Raw genomic sequence first — 15552 nt, 5'->3', positions numbered from 1 at the left:
ATAAGTGTTTTACTAATGGTAAGTTAGTTAAAAAGATTTTCAGGTCCCTATCAAAGAAAAGGGAAGCTAAAATAGTTGCAATATCAGAAGCCAAGAATCTCAACAACCTGCTGTTAGACGAGCTGATAGGCTCGCTCATCACTCACAAGATGACAATGAACAATAACTATAAGACTACACAAAAGAAGAAAGTAATGACATTTAAATCTAAGCGTGTTTGAAATGAATGGACTAGGTTTCAAACCAACTAAAAGGCAAAAGAAAGGAAATTTTTGTAATAAAAGGGACACTTTTTTAAAACAAAAAAATAAAAAAAAAATTTTATTTTCAAAATATGTTGAAACTTTCTAGATTCTCAAAGATAAAGTTCATCTATACATTAATCCTTATAAACCCAACAAAGCATGGTACAAAAATCAAAAGTTATAATCTATCTTTGTAGACAAAGCTAGGCAAGAAGAGCAAATGCTACCTCAACAGTGCTTGTTCAAGACATATAGCACGAGACAAGGCCAAGTTCTCATCCGTCTGACCTAAGGAATTTGGATGTCACCTTCGGTGACAACTAACAACAATAAAAGAAAGGTAATAGGTGAAGGTATAATTTGGTTAGGCACCCAACACCTCAGTTGAAAATGTATTGCTAGTTGATGATTTTCTCCTAAGTCAATCCCATGACAAAGGTAAATCAGTCACATTTCTAAATCTCAGCATGTAGTTAAAAATTCCGACGATAGCACTTTATTTACTGCTCCAAGAGATGAAAATGTGTATACTCTTGGTTTTGACTTTGCAAGTGATGATAAATGGTTTAGTTTCGCTACATGATGAATGCTGGTTATGGCATAAAATGCTTGGTTGTGTCAATTTTAATTCACAAGCAAATGTTTCCAAAAAAGATCTCGTTAAAGGATCACCATGTTTTGATATAAATAAACATATCTTTAGTGCAGCATGCATGAAGCGAAAACAAACTAAATCCTAAATCTTCTTTTAAATCTAAAAGTGTGATTTTTCAAGCAAATCTCTTCAACTCTTCCATTTAGATCTTTTTGGCCCATGCAAACCAATATTCTTGGTGGAAAACTTTATACCCTTTGTTATAGTTGATTATTCGTGCGCTTTGCTTGGACTATTTTTATATTATCACATGATAGAAACATATTATAAATTCTCTTCATTTTGCCAAAAAAGATCCAAAACAAGTTGAACTTATGTGTTGTATCATTATATAGTGATCATGAAAAAAGATTTTGAAAGTAATGACTTTTTGACTTTTTGTGCAAGCTACGGCATTTGTCACAACTTTTCTGCCCTAGAGCTCAACAACAGAATGGTGTTGTTGAAAGCAGCATCATGCATGCCTATGACCACTTGTTTCATTTACATCGGATAGGTAACCATCATGTAAATAGTAGTATAAGTTTTGTTCTTTGAGTAGGATAATACTTAGTAAGAAAAGAAGAGGATAACTCAGTCATTTTGGCATCTCCTAGTGCCAGGCTAAAATAGGATAGAAAACTCTTTAGGGGAGGGTGAAAGTTCATCAATCATTGTCTAATTCACTAGCTTTTGTACACTAAAACCTACTTTCCTCCCTTGCTAAACACACCTTGCTTACAAAGGTGTGAACGATGAATTACGTCACTTTACGGTTTACCACATGACTCTTGTTTGCTTTCGTGATTGCATTTTGCTTCCATTTACTTTGTGCTCAATGGTTGTGAATTTGTTTATGTGGTGAAACCCAATTTACTTTCGGCTCACTAGTTAATATAGTGTGCCATAACTAGTGCCACACAGCGCTTCACAAGGTGTGAAGTGCTCGGCCCGTGACAGTTGATATCAAAGCTTGGTTAATTTCTTAGTGATTTGGTTACCTTTGGATTTTGTATACGAGGCACTGATAAGAGAACCATGTCGTGTGCATTAATATCGAGAAGATGCACTTGAGGTGCACACTGAGACAATGAACAATGTTGCTACACAGACGGCTCAATTTTTGAAACGTGTTAATTTATTGGAGGGATCACATAAATAGCAACATGGTTCCAGCAAGGAATTGTCAAAAGCTTTATATGGTGTTGTGGAAGCATTAAAACACTATATGGGTGAGCTTATTCCTAATGTCAACCTCATGGTCCTGCTCTCTGAAAAATTTCAATTCTACGAGGGTAGCATGTAAAAGAACAAGGGTGCTAGAACCCAAAGCATATGGCACCTGTCATGCAAGGAGTTGGAAAACTTCTTACTTGACATGGACCAATACTTTCGCACAATGTCAACCAACTCGGAGGAAGAAAAAGTATCCATGTCAATAATGTACTTAAGTGGTAACGCTAAGCTATTGTAGCATACAAAATATTGGTGATGCCCTTCGGATTGACAAATGCGCCAACAACTTTTTGCACACTAATGAATAGGTGTTTCATGACTACCTCAACAAGCTTGGCATGGTATAACTAGATGTCATTTTGTCTATAGTTCTACTCTAGAGGAACATAAAGAACATACATAGAAGGCATTCAACAAGTGGAAGAACAACCTTTATGCAAAGAAAGAGAAGTGTTTTTTTGCTTATAGAAGTATCAAATTCCTTAGTCATCTGGTTGAACAAGGTCATATCCAAATGGATATGGAGAAGGTGGAAGCTATTCAAGATTGCAAGATCCTAACGACAGTCAAGGAGTTGCATTCGCTTGGACTTGCCAATTACTATTGCAAGTTTGTGGAGGGGTACTCGAGAAGGACTGCCTCATCAACTGGATTGATAAAGAAAGGTCATAGGTGGAATTAGAACTAGACGAACCTAACAACTTAAAGGAAGCCATTATGTGGGACTCACTACTTGCTCTTCAGAATATCATGAAATCAAGTACAAACAAATGCATCAGACCATGCCCAAGGCAAAATCTTGTTAAAAAAGATAGGCATGCTATTGCATATTAGTGTCCTATTCTTAGTGAAGTTAAGCGGAAGTACACAGCTCAAGAGAAGGAGATACTAACAGGGATTCATTGTCTGTGTGTGGCGGCATTACCTACTTGGATCTAAGTTTGTGGGGGAAAAAAAAAAAAAAAGAACTCAAATGCCAATCAATTCTTTACGCCACCTAAGTGAACCCCCCCCCCCCCCCCCCCACGGCTGGCTCATTGGTAAGATTTCCTAATAGAGTTTGATTTCTCTTTCAAGCACAAGGTAAGGCAGATGAATCCAACTACAAAAGTAGTGAGCAAGAAGGCCAAGTATGTAGCCTTCAACTAATTACACACTTGATGGTCAGTAATGTTACCACAACAATGTGGAAACATATGAAGGAGAACCTTGTCAAAGATTTAGTTGCCCAAAACCTTGTGAGGTTGGTGGAAAAAGGCAAAGCGCACCAATTCTGGTTAGAGGAGGGATTATTGCTAACACGTGGTAACTAGCTCTTGAAAAATATTGTTGCAAGAGTGCCATGACACCATGTGCATAGGTCACACATGTGTGATAAGGTGATTGAGTAACCCCAAACTATCTCACAAAATACAAAATCAAGCACAAGAAGATTGCAAGGCTATTGGAGCCTGTTCAAGTACCAACAAGACTGGGGGATAGTGTCTCACTTGACGTCATCACCAACCAGCTCAAAGTTGGGGGCACAGACTCTATACTTGTAGTTATAGACATGTTTTCGAAGTATAGTACTTCCATACCATCACCGAAGTATTGTTCCATAAAGGAAACAGCGCACTTGTCTTTCAAACATGTTGTGAAGCATAGGGGTATTCCCCAAGGCAGCATCAATGACTAAGACACAAGACTCAAGGAACTTCTGGACAAAGGAGACAACACACTTGTTCTTCAAACATGTTGTGAAGTATAAGGGTGTTCCCAAAGCCGCCATTAGTGATCAAGGCACAAGATTCATAGGAAACTTCCAAATAGTTTATTTTTTTCAAAATCCTCGATTGACAGCTTGACATTTCTTCAAGCTACCACCCACAAATAGATGGAGAGATAGAGAGATTCAACAGGATACTAAAGGAGTACTTGCGTCATTTCGTCACCACCAACCAAAAGAATAGGTTCAACTACTCAATGTGACTCAATTTTGTTTCAATGCCCAAAAAAGTTCAACAACCAATACGAGTCCTTTTGAGCTTGTAAGTTGTGACATGCCAATAGCCATGCCTCATACAATGGACAAGCCACAAAAAGGAAAGAGTCCAAGAGCATACATCTTCACTAAATAATGGAAATAGAACATGGAGATAGTGCAAGCATACCTAGAAAGCTTTGAATCAAAGAAGTGGACTTATCAAAGGAAAGACCGTTGCTACACTGAGCAGGGCACCACTTAAGAAATTCCAAGGCAACCCAACAGACGAAAAGTAAAATACATTCTTACAAACAAAGAGTTCACATCATCAAGGAAGACGCAACACAAGTTCTTAATGAAGTGGGAGTCTGGGAGATGAAGAAATCAACTAGATGTCTGCAGAAAACAAGGAACTATTTGTGGACAAAGTTGAAGTGTACTTAGCATCAAAGTCTACAAGGATGTCAATTGAATACGTGAGGAAGAATGTCACAAGCCACGCTTGTTCAGGAGATTATGCTTTCCTGCTGCATGTTTCTAGTGCATGGGATGGTAACCAAAGTGTTGATAGTAGTGTAAGTTTTATTCTTTTAGTAGGACAATGCCTAAGTCAAAAAGGGAAGTATGACTCCTCGGTCATTTTGATGTTTCCTAATGTCAAAGCTAGAAGATCATACAAAGCACTTTAAGAGAGGGTGAGTGTTCATCAATTGCGTAACTCACAAGCTTTTCTAAACATGTTTAACCTACTTGCCTGCCTTAGTACACACATTGCCTACAGAGGTGGGAATAAATAATTGCATTGCTTTCCAATTTCCCGTGTGATTATTGCTTGCTTTCATGATTGCTTATTGCTTCCGCTTATTTTGTATTCAACTGTTGTGAATTTGTTTGTGTGGTGAAATTGTGATTTACTTTCAACTAGCTAGTTAAGCTAACGTGTTACAACTAGTGTCGGACAGCCCTTCACAAGGTGTGAAGTGTTCGACCAGTGATAATTGCACATGAGCAGGTGAACAGCACCCACATCATGACCATGAGCAAGCACGTGCTTCTCATGCACTGCACATGCGTCACATGCATTGCATGTGCGTGGCACACATCTGCTTTATTTTATTTTTTTCTTTTGAAGAAATGCTTTTTATTTGGAAGAGAACATTTAGTTATGTACAAAAAAAATACCCAAAATTCAAACTAAATTTCGGCAAGGCTAGAAAAATTCAAGAAGAAAGCCCGTAATAGGTAGAAAATTTCTTGATTTTCAAGCAACAATTTAAGACCTGCACTATACCCTTCTAAAGTATCATAGGAGGAAAAAGGCTGGTATCCTCTTATTAGATCAACCATCAACAAGGTTGTACAGTTAGGGATACTTTTAACAATCAAGACTCAATGATGCAAACCATCCAAGACTCAATGATGCAAAACCATCCAACAACTTGAATCCTCAATTCCAATCCCCAAAACTAATGCATAAAATCCTATTTATAGGCCTACAATGCTTTGAAGATAAGGATACTAACTTAAAAAACTTGAAAAGGTTAAATTCTAGTTTCCTAAATAAACAAAAATTACTAGGAAACCTAAATAAACTAAAATATTGGTTCCTTAAATAATAAAGCCCTAAAATCTTGCTCCCAAAACAATAGTATCCTACAATCTTGAAAATATGACCCCAATAAAAATACCTTAAATAAAACACACGAAAATACAACAAAATAAGAAAAGTAAAAATAACTCTTATACTGTGTGCTGCATCATCCTTCCCCAATGAGAAAGAATTCAACCTCAAATTTTAAAAAATTTGAAGGATGAAGAATAAAGATCATGAGTAAGCTTGACGGAGACCAAGCAATTTGTTTACTTCAAAACAACACAAGTGTAAGGTGGAAAAGCCCATGGAGATGTAGCTGGCAAGCTTACTTGGAATTATGAATTCAACCAGTTCAAGATCAGGATTAGAATGCAATAGTTCTTTAATCTCAACAATAGCTTCCTCAACTACCTCAACAGATTGGGGCTTGGGCTCTCAATATAGTTGTTCTATAATTTCAATAGTCCCTCCTCAACCACCTATTCTTGCTAGACTAACTCTTCTGATCTTTTGATCCCAACAGTAGCTTCCTCAACTACCTCAGTAGGTTGAGGCTCGGGCTCTCAATATAGTTTCTACAATTTCAATAGTCGATTCCTTTAGTACCTCTTCTTGCTGGACAACCTCTTCTGTAGTGGCTGGAAAGGAAGGCTTGTCTTCTAATTCACAGTAATTAGGATTAGTGATAGATATAAGAGAGCAGAGCATAGAGTCAAGCCAGCACATTCTAGAATTGAGCATTTCCAAAGGCCATGTTAAAGATTTTCTTTTGTTTTTTCTGTTCTTCCCTTTTTTCTATGGAATATTCACTCCGGTTTGGCTGAATCAGTTCAGTTCCGTCTGGTTTGACTGAACCAATTTAGTTCAGTTTGCTTGAACCTGTTCAGTCCAGTTAAAGTGAACCAGTTTTAAAGTTGCTCCTTTGAACGAAGTCAGACCAAGGTAGGGTTCCAGCTACTTCACTTTGCTTCGCCTATGCGGATCTGGTGATGGGCAAAGTCGAAACAAATGGAGAAATTTCTGGGACATTCCTTCATTTTCTCAAGCCTCTGCAGATCTGGAAGCAGTGTGAAATCATGATGATTGGAAGCAACTGATGATGGCAGAACTTCCAGGACATTGCAGTGGTTCCCGATCAGCTGCTGAGATGAATGCAAGGACTTAAATATTCTGGATTTCAGATCAGAGGAGATACGGACTGATGTTCCAACCTTTGTGAGAATAGGGCTTTGCAGAGCATATCTATATACACATGTATAGCAAGTTTCAATCTCTACTTTTACTCCAGGAGAATTTTCATTTTTTTGGTAATTTTTGCTGTTGTGAAAGATGGATGAGTGGATATGGTGGAGGCAGAGGTGGAGGCCATTTTTCAAGTCAATTTAAGTTGAACTCACAAGCCCCACAAGTAATAACTCACAGAAAACACTACCAAATACCAACAGCCATGGCGATTTGAGTTGAAATTGCAAACCCTGTCAATTAACACTGACAGCCATGTCCGCTCGAAGTTTGCTCTGACACCACTTGATTTAGGACCAACGCCTAACAACTTTATTACTTGAACTCTCAATTCCAATCCCCAAAACTAATATAAGAGCCTAGTTATAGGCTTACAATGCTTTGAGATAAGAAAGCTAACTCAACAAACCTAAATGAACTGAAATACCAGTTTCCCAAATAAAGTAAATTTACTAGGAAACCTAAATAAACTAAAATACTAGTTCCTTAAATAATAAAGCCCTAAAATAAAAATAAATTAAATTAAATTGAAAAAAAAAAAGACAGCCTAGTGCACAAAGCTCCCGCGTATGCGGGGTCCAAGGAAGGGGCAGACCACAATGGGTCTATAGTACGCAACCTTACCTTACATTTTTGCAAGAGACTGTTTCCACGCCTCAAACCCGTGACCTCCAAGTCATACGGCGACAACCTTACTGTTGCGCCTAAGCTCCCCTTCAATAAAACCCTAAAATATTTTCCTAAATTATAATATCAAAGAATCTTAAGATATGATTCTCAATAAAATACCCTAAAAAAACGAAAATATAATAAAATTAGAAAAGTAAAAATAACTCTTGCTTGTGCTGCATCACTAAGTCAATAGATATGCCTTTTACATCCCATGTAAGGGGCGTGGTTTGTTTCTTTCTTTCTCATAATTTTTATGCGGCTATGTTTCCTCATTTTTCCATGGTCAGTCAATATTGGCATCTGTATATGCAATCTTCCTATGATTAAATGTCGTACAATATAACAATGCTTCTTAACTTAAATATTCTACAACAATCTTTTCAACAGATTTTTTAAATTTATTAATCCCTTTTTAACCATTTTTTCCCGTAATTGTAATAGAAGAAAATAAAATCAAGAGATTAGTGGCATGGTCTTTCTGGTTCAAACCCAATTCCCAATTCTTGAAGCCAGACAGAATATTCTCCTAGAAGAATATGCTCAATTTTGAATAAAGGAATACAACTTTTCTCATGAAGTAGAAGACATAAGCACATTTTTATTAGCCATCAATGACTATTTGAGCAACATCCTTTTTATAAGAAATGATAGACAAAGAAACTGGCACTTCCAAAATTTACATACTCATTTGTGAACCAGCATAATGTATGTAGCTTTAGAGGGGCAAATTACAATCCTGTGTATATGACAAATAAAAGGTGTGAAGAAACTGGCTTAAAAGGGAAAATTAGCAAAGTAAGGAATGAATATAATTAATCGAGCAGTAAATAATTAATTAACCAAGCTTTTCAGGTTTTTGTTTTGTAGGTAATCCTAGTGGCATTTTCCAACCAAATGAATCATGGAATTTCCAACTAAGTGAATTCAACAATCCATGTTATGGATCACAAGTCAAACGTTCTACAATAGAGTAAATATTTTATGCATGACTTGTTCCTTCAGCATTATAGAACACCAAATTCATAGCCCCATATTTCTGAGCCAAACTGTATGTTACAGATGCAAAAAATAAATGCAATAAAATCAACTAACCTTGACACAATATTGGCCGAGTGGAAAAGATCTGCCTGCCTAAGTTCAGCAATGACCCTTAAGCGACTGTTTCATATGAACCAATAAAATGCAGATAAACAGGAACACCCCAAAAAAGGAAAACTGAAGAGCAGCGATGTAGCTTAGCTCTAGAAATTTTTCTAAGGAACTACGGACTAACAACCATACCTATATTGTGTGAAGGTGGTCAGCACAGATTGAAAATCTGCAAGACCTGCATTATAACCTTCTCTGTGTACTGCATGGATATCCGTTTTGTCCTGATGATGTAATTGGTTTGCCGACTGGCGTCGCTTTTGCAGGTAACATTCTTGCAGATCATTGAACTGCAGCCAAAACGGAAATGAGAACAAACAAGAATGAGATATTAAATATAGAAGTTTGTGAGAATCAGTTTCCCAGCCAAGCAAACAAACAACAGTGCTTCACAGAATTCTAATCCATCCATAGCAGCAATATGGAATTTGACCCATTTACCCAACAGAAATCACAAGTTTTCTCACAAGTAGTCTAAAGGTGCCCCAAGAAAAATTGATTTGTGTACCAAACAAGAATCCACATAGCCAACCCAAAGTAGTTCGGATAGCCTTTATCGAGCAAAGTATTCCAAAGTACAGTAAGCAACAGTCAACCGTAAAGCTAGAGAGAGAGAGAGAGAACTAATTTCTGACAAGACTATGGAGGTAACAATGATTTTTTCTTTTCGTGTAAATTGTGGTGTAAGATTGATTAGTTGATTCTGTTCACAAATCGAAATCCTCGACATATCAGGACAATCAGTATCTGCATTATTTTTTATAAAAAACTATAAATGGCCAAGTTTCAACCAATGAAACTTGGTAAACACCAACCTGGGCATGGATCCTTTTTTTCCTTGCAATGGCTAGACTCGATTGATTAACGTGCTGCGAGTCCAACCCACTCATAGCATCCTTTCTTTGGAGCCCATTAGAGCTTACTTGAGCCTTTCCATCCAATTTCTTGTTCTGAAAACCTCCAGCAGCCAATCCTCCTTGTGCATTGCAAGAACCAGACAGAAGACCACTACTGTTCTTATCAACTGGAGAAGGCCATGTTTTGATTGCTGTAGGATCCTCCACATGCATCCGCAATTTCACTGAGTACCTCTCCCTTGTTCGATATAAGTCTATTCTATGCCTCTCTACAGAATTTATGTCCTCTTTGATATACTGAAGATCAGTTTGCATCTGCAAAAGAAACAGAAACCCATAACTATAACTATCAATCTACAAAATTGTTGCAATTAAGATAATATCATCTGAAAACCATCAGGAAATGTACAAGAACACAATGTAAGAACACATAGCAACCAATTCGACAAGTCAATGCCAGAACATCTATTTTTAAGGCATAAATTAGGGGCATTGTGGGTGAGAAGAGGAAACTCTCATATGCCACCAGAACCAAAATCCCTCAAGTTACATATATATATGACAAAACAGCATGCTAAGTCCAGATCAGTTGGTCCAAACAAATAACAAATAAACAATAAAGAAATCAGAAAAATATGATTGCTGTGTCAATTTATACACAAAAGAAGAAAAAACCTCATTCAGCTCTTCAGCCTTTTGCTTCCTCAGACAATGCAAGAAATCCATCAGAACTTGCATATTTCTCTCAGATTCTTCTTGCTCCATTTTTCTCTTCTTCTCTACAAGGAGCTCTAACAGAGTGTCTATTTCCATGACTGACACTTCATAGCCCTGTCTTATTATCAGAAGAAAATATCACATTTAAAATTTTTTGAATAAAACAAAATCTTAAGATACTACAAGAGTTTATGCATTAATGAATGTGGTTACCACTGCAATCAAAAAAATTAATTTATGATAACAACATTAAACTTAGAACACTAGTGATTATTGAATTCAGTTTGAACTAATTAGAATTTACAAATTAGGGTAAAATGCCCATAGCTCCTTAAGCCAATACTTGCATTAATTCTTGATAACACAAAGGTGTATTACTCGTTGTTTAAATGTTCTATTAAATATGAAACACACATAAAATACAACAAAATAAACCTTCTTTAACGATAAAATGAACAGCATTTTTTGCTAAATCAAAGTTGCAACATGTCTTGCAAGCATACCTCCTACCAAAATTAATCATCTAAATATCGCCAAATCTACAAATTCAATGCTAGAAGCATAATATTTTCTCTTCAATTCCCTTACACACAAACTAAATTCTCAGTGAGAATGTATATATTCAAAATTCCAATTGTAAAATACATGGAGTATGATGGTATGGGTGGACAGCAACCAAAACTAAATTATATGAATGGATGTCAACACCTTGTAGACCCTTGCATCATTCAACATTATACATGCATACATGCATATGTGCAAGAAAATAAATAAATAAATAAATAAAAACCCAAAGCATGCAACCCATATTGACATTATTAAATTCATTATAGTCCATGAAAAAACAGCGCAAGCAGCAAAGTAGTGTACAAGACTTGGTTAAGGAAATAAAAGACGATAACGCTGGCAGTGAAAAGCGTCATTCCATGAGAAATTTTCTGAAATCTAGTGAGTAAATGATTCATCTAAAAGCATAAGCCCCTTGAAGAAATTTGATCAATGTGTTCTTAGTTAAATAAGCAGATAGGCCACAGGAAATAACAGGCTCTGCAAAAACACTCCATAATTCATTTAAAGATCACAGTTAACCTGCAAATATTAGAATCAGTCAGACAGGAAGCAAGAATAAACTATATTTCAAGATGACAAGCCATATAATACTAAAATATATGGATATTATAGTCCCAAAGTAAAATCAATGAATATTATTATACCCAACCCATCCCCATGTATGTCAGTAAAATTAACAGATATAATTTTTAGAAACCTAGTGAGTAAATGTTTCATCCAGAAGCATAAGCCCCTAGAATGCATTTGATCAATGTGGTTTTAGTTAAATAAGAAGATGAACCACAGGAAATAACAAGTTCTGTAAAACAATTTCCTTCATAGTTCATTTCATAATTAACTTGTAAATATTAGAATCATACAGACAAGAAGCAAGGATGAACTATGTGTCAATAGGACAGGCCATGTATTTAGTAAAATTAACATGTATTATTGCACCCTAACCATCCCCACCCCAAACCACAAAAATAAATAAATAAATAAGCAACAAACTACAACTTCCACAAAACATTGTGGTTTGAAAACTGACCTGTTGTAATGCCTGACGAAAATGTTCAACAGGGGACACGCTTCTTGATGTTTGGCGGGCAGAAGTCTTCCTCAATAGCTACAAATGAGGTACAGGGAAACTGTATAACACTAAGCTGCATTTGAAGTAGAATATTTAAAGAAAAATAAATCACATTTTAATTGGATTGCTAAACTACAGGAATATTTCAGGATTTTATTTTAACATGTTACAAATCATGACTTTAAGAGTATAAACCATGTCCTATTAGTTTGAACTGATGAATGACATTTGAACAGATGCCAAGTAAATGATAATTACAGCTTAAAAAGTGTAAAGTAAAGAACTTTACAGGTTAATAAAACAATATTTTAAAAGGCTGGCTCACCTCAAGAAAAGGCATGACCAAAACACCTCAAGGCTCAATCTAAAATGCTAAACCCTAAAAAGGCATGCCTTTTTCAATCTTCATAGTTGAGGCAATGCATTTTAGGTGTGTGAGATCTCAAATTAGATTTGGCTATGAAATTCTAACCACATGTTTATATGAAAAAATACCCAATATAAGTTGATCTCTAAAACTCTCTGTTAGATGTTATATAAATCTTTTAGTATTATTATTATTGAGTGTGTTAGTATGTTAATTAGTGAGAGTTAGTAAGGGCATTATTGTCATTAGAATGTATTCAAATTTGTATTACAAATAGAGGGAGAGACCAATCTTCAAGTTAGGCATTAATTTTTAATCAAATCCTCCCATGGTATCAGAGCATGATTCTATCTAAACCCTAGTTCCCTCAGCAGTTGCCAGGAAACACTATTCCTGAGTTTGTTCTTCCCTAATCCACCTCCATCCCATATTAAATCACAAAACCAACCATATACCCATAATCAGACCGTCCCGATGACCCACCCCACAAAATCCCATCGCCGGAGAGCCCCCCACGCGCTGGCATATGAAAGCAGTTCTGGCCACTTTTTTTTTTTTTTCTTTTTCCATGCTCCAATTCCTTTTTAGACTACATTATCAAGCTGTTAAGCAAGTTTTTTGCTCAAAAATTCAACCTTTTTCGACAATGCACTGGCGGTATTCCGTTAATTTCTGTTTAGGGTTTGTGAAGGCTTCCTTGTGAGATTTTTGGAGCTGTGGCAGCATTCGTGTGTTCAGTTGTGAGGCTGTGGCAGTGCTATATCCATGGGTGAGTTGCTCACCTTGTCCGTGGTTGCGTCGGTGCTTCGCATGGTTTGTGACTGTTCTGAATCCTGACTGTTCTTCTTGTTTTTGGTGTGGTTGCTGTTTGTGAGTGCTGTGGCAGCACTATATCCACCAGTGAGTTGTTCACCTCATCTGTCGTTGTGTCAGTGCTTCACATAGTTCGTGATTGTCCCAATTAGTTTTGATTGTTCTTCTTGGTTTTTGTGTGTTTGCTGATTTGTGAGTGTTGAGATGGAATCTATGAATCCTAAAAACTTGTTTTCTACATTGCTACAGCAAATACCAACTCAAAAGTTGGATAGAAAGAACTATGTTCAATGGTCTAAAGCTGTTCAGATTTATTTAGCAAGATTAGGGAAATTTGACCGCTTGCTCCAATCTGAGTCTTTTGATGAGCAGAGAAAAGACATGTGGGTTCAGAAAGATGACTTGATTGTTTCCCTCTTATGGAATTCGATGGAACCACAAATTGCACGGATGTGTATGCATCCAGATACGTGCAAGGAGATTTGGGATTATGTCAAACTTCTTTACTCCAGTAACATTGCACGTACGTATGATTTATCCCAAGAGTACTTTCAGTTACAACAAGGAGATAGGAGCATTGCAGATTATTTTGGAGAGATGAAGCGAATTCATGAGGAGCTTAACGTCGTGCAACCTATAACTGCTGACATTTGTCAGATGCAAAAGCAAAGGGAGCAGATGACAGTTCTTCGTGTTCTAGCAGGCTTGAGACCTGATTTTGAGGCAGTTCGGTCCCAAATACATAGTAATGTTGACCTGCCATCATTTGCTGATGTTTATTCTCATGTCCTTCGTGCTTCCTTTAGCACGCATTCTCCTGTTCTTGCATCTGGCTCTAAGAGAACAGCCTTTGCAACATAGAGTGTTTCTAGTTCTCTACCAAACAACCGCAAAAGTTATCACAGTGGTTCAAGTAGTCATACTGGTAGAGACAGACGAGGAAGAGGTACTTCTCGCAAGTGCACTCATTGTGGACGAAGCAATCATAGTATTGGGCAGTATTGGGATCTTCACGGCAGACCTTCACGTGTTGCCAATGCAACCACCATGGACTTCACACCTTTGGGGGCAGCCAACGCAGCCACCACTAACTCCTCACCTTTGGGGTTGAGTTGGGGGAAACATAGTGTCTCAATGTTAAAGGAAGAACATTCCAAGTTCCAACAATATCAAGCGTCACAACAAGCGTCTCTTCCCATTGCATCTCTTGCCCAATCAAGTAAATACACAATATGCCTGTCATCCAGTACTTCCCATCATCCTAGTCCTTCGGTCATAGACTCTACTACTACTGATCATATCACAAGTATACCTAGTTTTTTCTCCACTCTTCAATATCCTACAAATTTACCTTGTGTTACTCTCGCTGATGGATCCACTACTGTGGTCAAGGGAATTGGGACTATAAATCCCATTTCTTCTATTTCTCCTTCTTCGATTTTATATTTTCCCAAATTTCCTTTCAATCTTATGTCTATTAGCAAAATTACTAAATCTATGAATTGTTCAGTGACATTCTTCCCTGATTTGTGGTTATTCAGGATTTGAAGACGAGGAAGATGATTGGCTGAAGGCATGAAGTTGGTGGACTCTATCATTTTGAGCCACTATCTCCTTCTACCGCCTACACTACTACTACCACACCTTTCCAACTTCATTGTCGCTTGGGTCATACTTCATTGGAAAAGTTAAAATGTCTTGTTCCTAGTTTGAGTTATATGTCTAGTCTCGATTGTAAGTCTTGTCAGTTGGGAAAGCACCATCGTGTTTCTTTCGCTTCCTGGGTCAATAAATGGGATGCAAGCCCTTTTATGTTAGTTCATTCAAATGTATGGGGTCCAAGTAGGGCCGTGTCCAAGTTGGGTTGCCGGTACTTTGTAACTTTTGTGGATGATTATTCAAGAATGGCTTGGTTATATTTAATAAAAGATCGTTCTAAGTTATTTCATGTATTTTGTGCCTTTTGTTCTGAAATAAAGACTCAATTTGATTTTCTTGTTCAAATACTTCAAAGTGATAATGCTAAAGAGTTTTTAAGTGCACAATTCACTACTTATATGACTCAATTTGGTATTGTTTATCAATCATCATGTGCTTATACTCCTCAACAAAATGGGGTTGCAGAGCAAAAAAATTGACAGCTTCTTGAAATCACTTGCACTTTACTTTATCAAATGCATGTACCTAAAGTGTTTTGGAGTGATGTTGTACTTACTGCTTGTTATTTGATCAACAAAATGTCATCCTCTGTTCTTAGTGGTAAAATTCCCTACTCCATTCTCTTTCCTAATTCACCTTTATTTTCTCTTCCTCCTCATATATATGGGTGTGTGTGTCCTTTGTTCATCAACTAACTCCTGGGGTAGATAAGTTGGATCCTCGTGCTATAAAATGTGTCTTTCTAGGCTACTCATATATTCA

General features: G+C 36.9%; 1 protein-coding gene across 2 annotated transcripts in view; it reads right to left on the bottom strand.

The window, feature by feature from the left end:
- Positions 1 to 15552, bottom strand: part of LOC131148755 (E3 ubiquitin-protein ligase COP1) — a 47039-nt gene that overhangs the window by 12006 nt on the left and 19481 nt on the right. For both annotated transcript variants that reach the window (XM_058098664.1, XM_058098665.1), the window contains exons 2-6: positions 11910 to 11987; positions 10271 to 10426; positions 9554 to 9910; positions 8871 to 9028; positions 8682 to 8747 (exon numbers count right to left, since the gene is read on the bottom strand). In XM_058098664.1, coding sequence (XP_057954647.1) covers positions 8682 to 8747; positions 8871 to 9028; positions 9554 to 9910; positions 10271 to 10426; positions 11910 to 11987 — 815 coding nt within the window. The remainder of the gene's footprint in view (positions 1 to 8681; positions 8748 to 8870; positions 9029 to 9553; positions 9911 to 10270; positions 10427 to 11909; positions 11988 to 15552) is intronic.

This window comes from Malania oleifera, chromosome 2 (genome assembly GCF_029873635.1).
Source record: "Malania oleifera isolate guangnan ecotype guangnan chromosome 2, ASM2987363v1, whole genome shotgun sequence".
NCBI classification, from domain to species: domain Eukaryota; kingdom Viridiplantae; phylum Streptophyta; class Magnoliopsida; order Santalales; family Ximeniaceae; genus Malania; species Malania oleifera.
The sequence above is the reverse complement of the archived record's forward strand: the minus strand, read 5'-3'. Positions and strand labels throughout refer to the sequence as shown.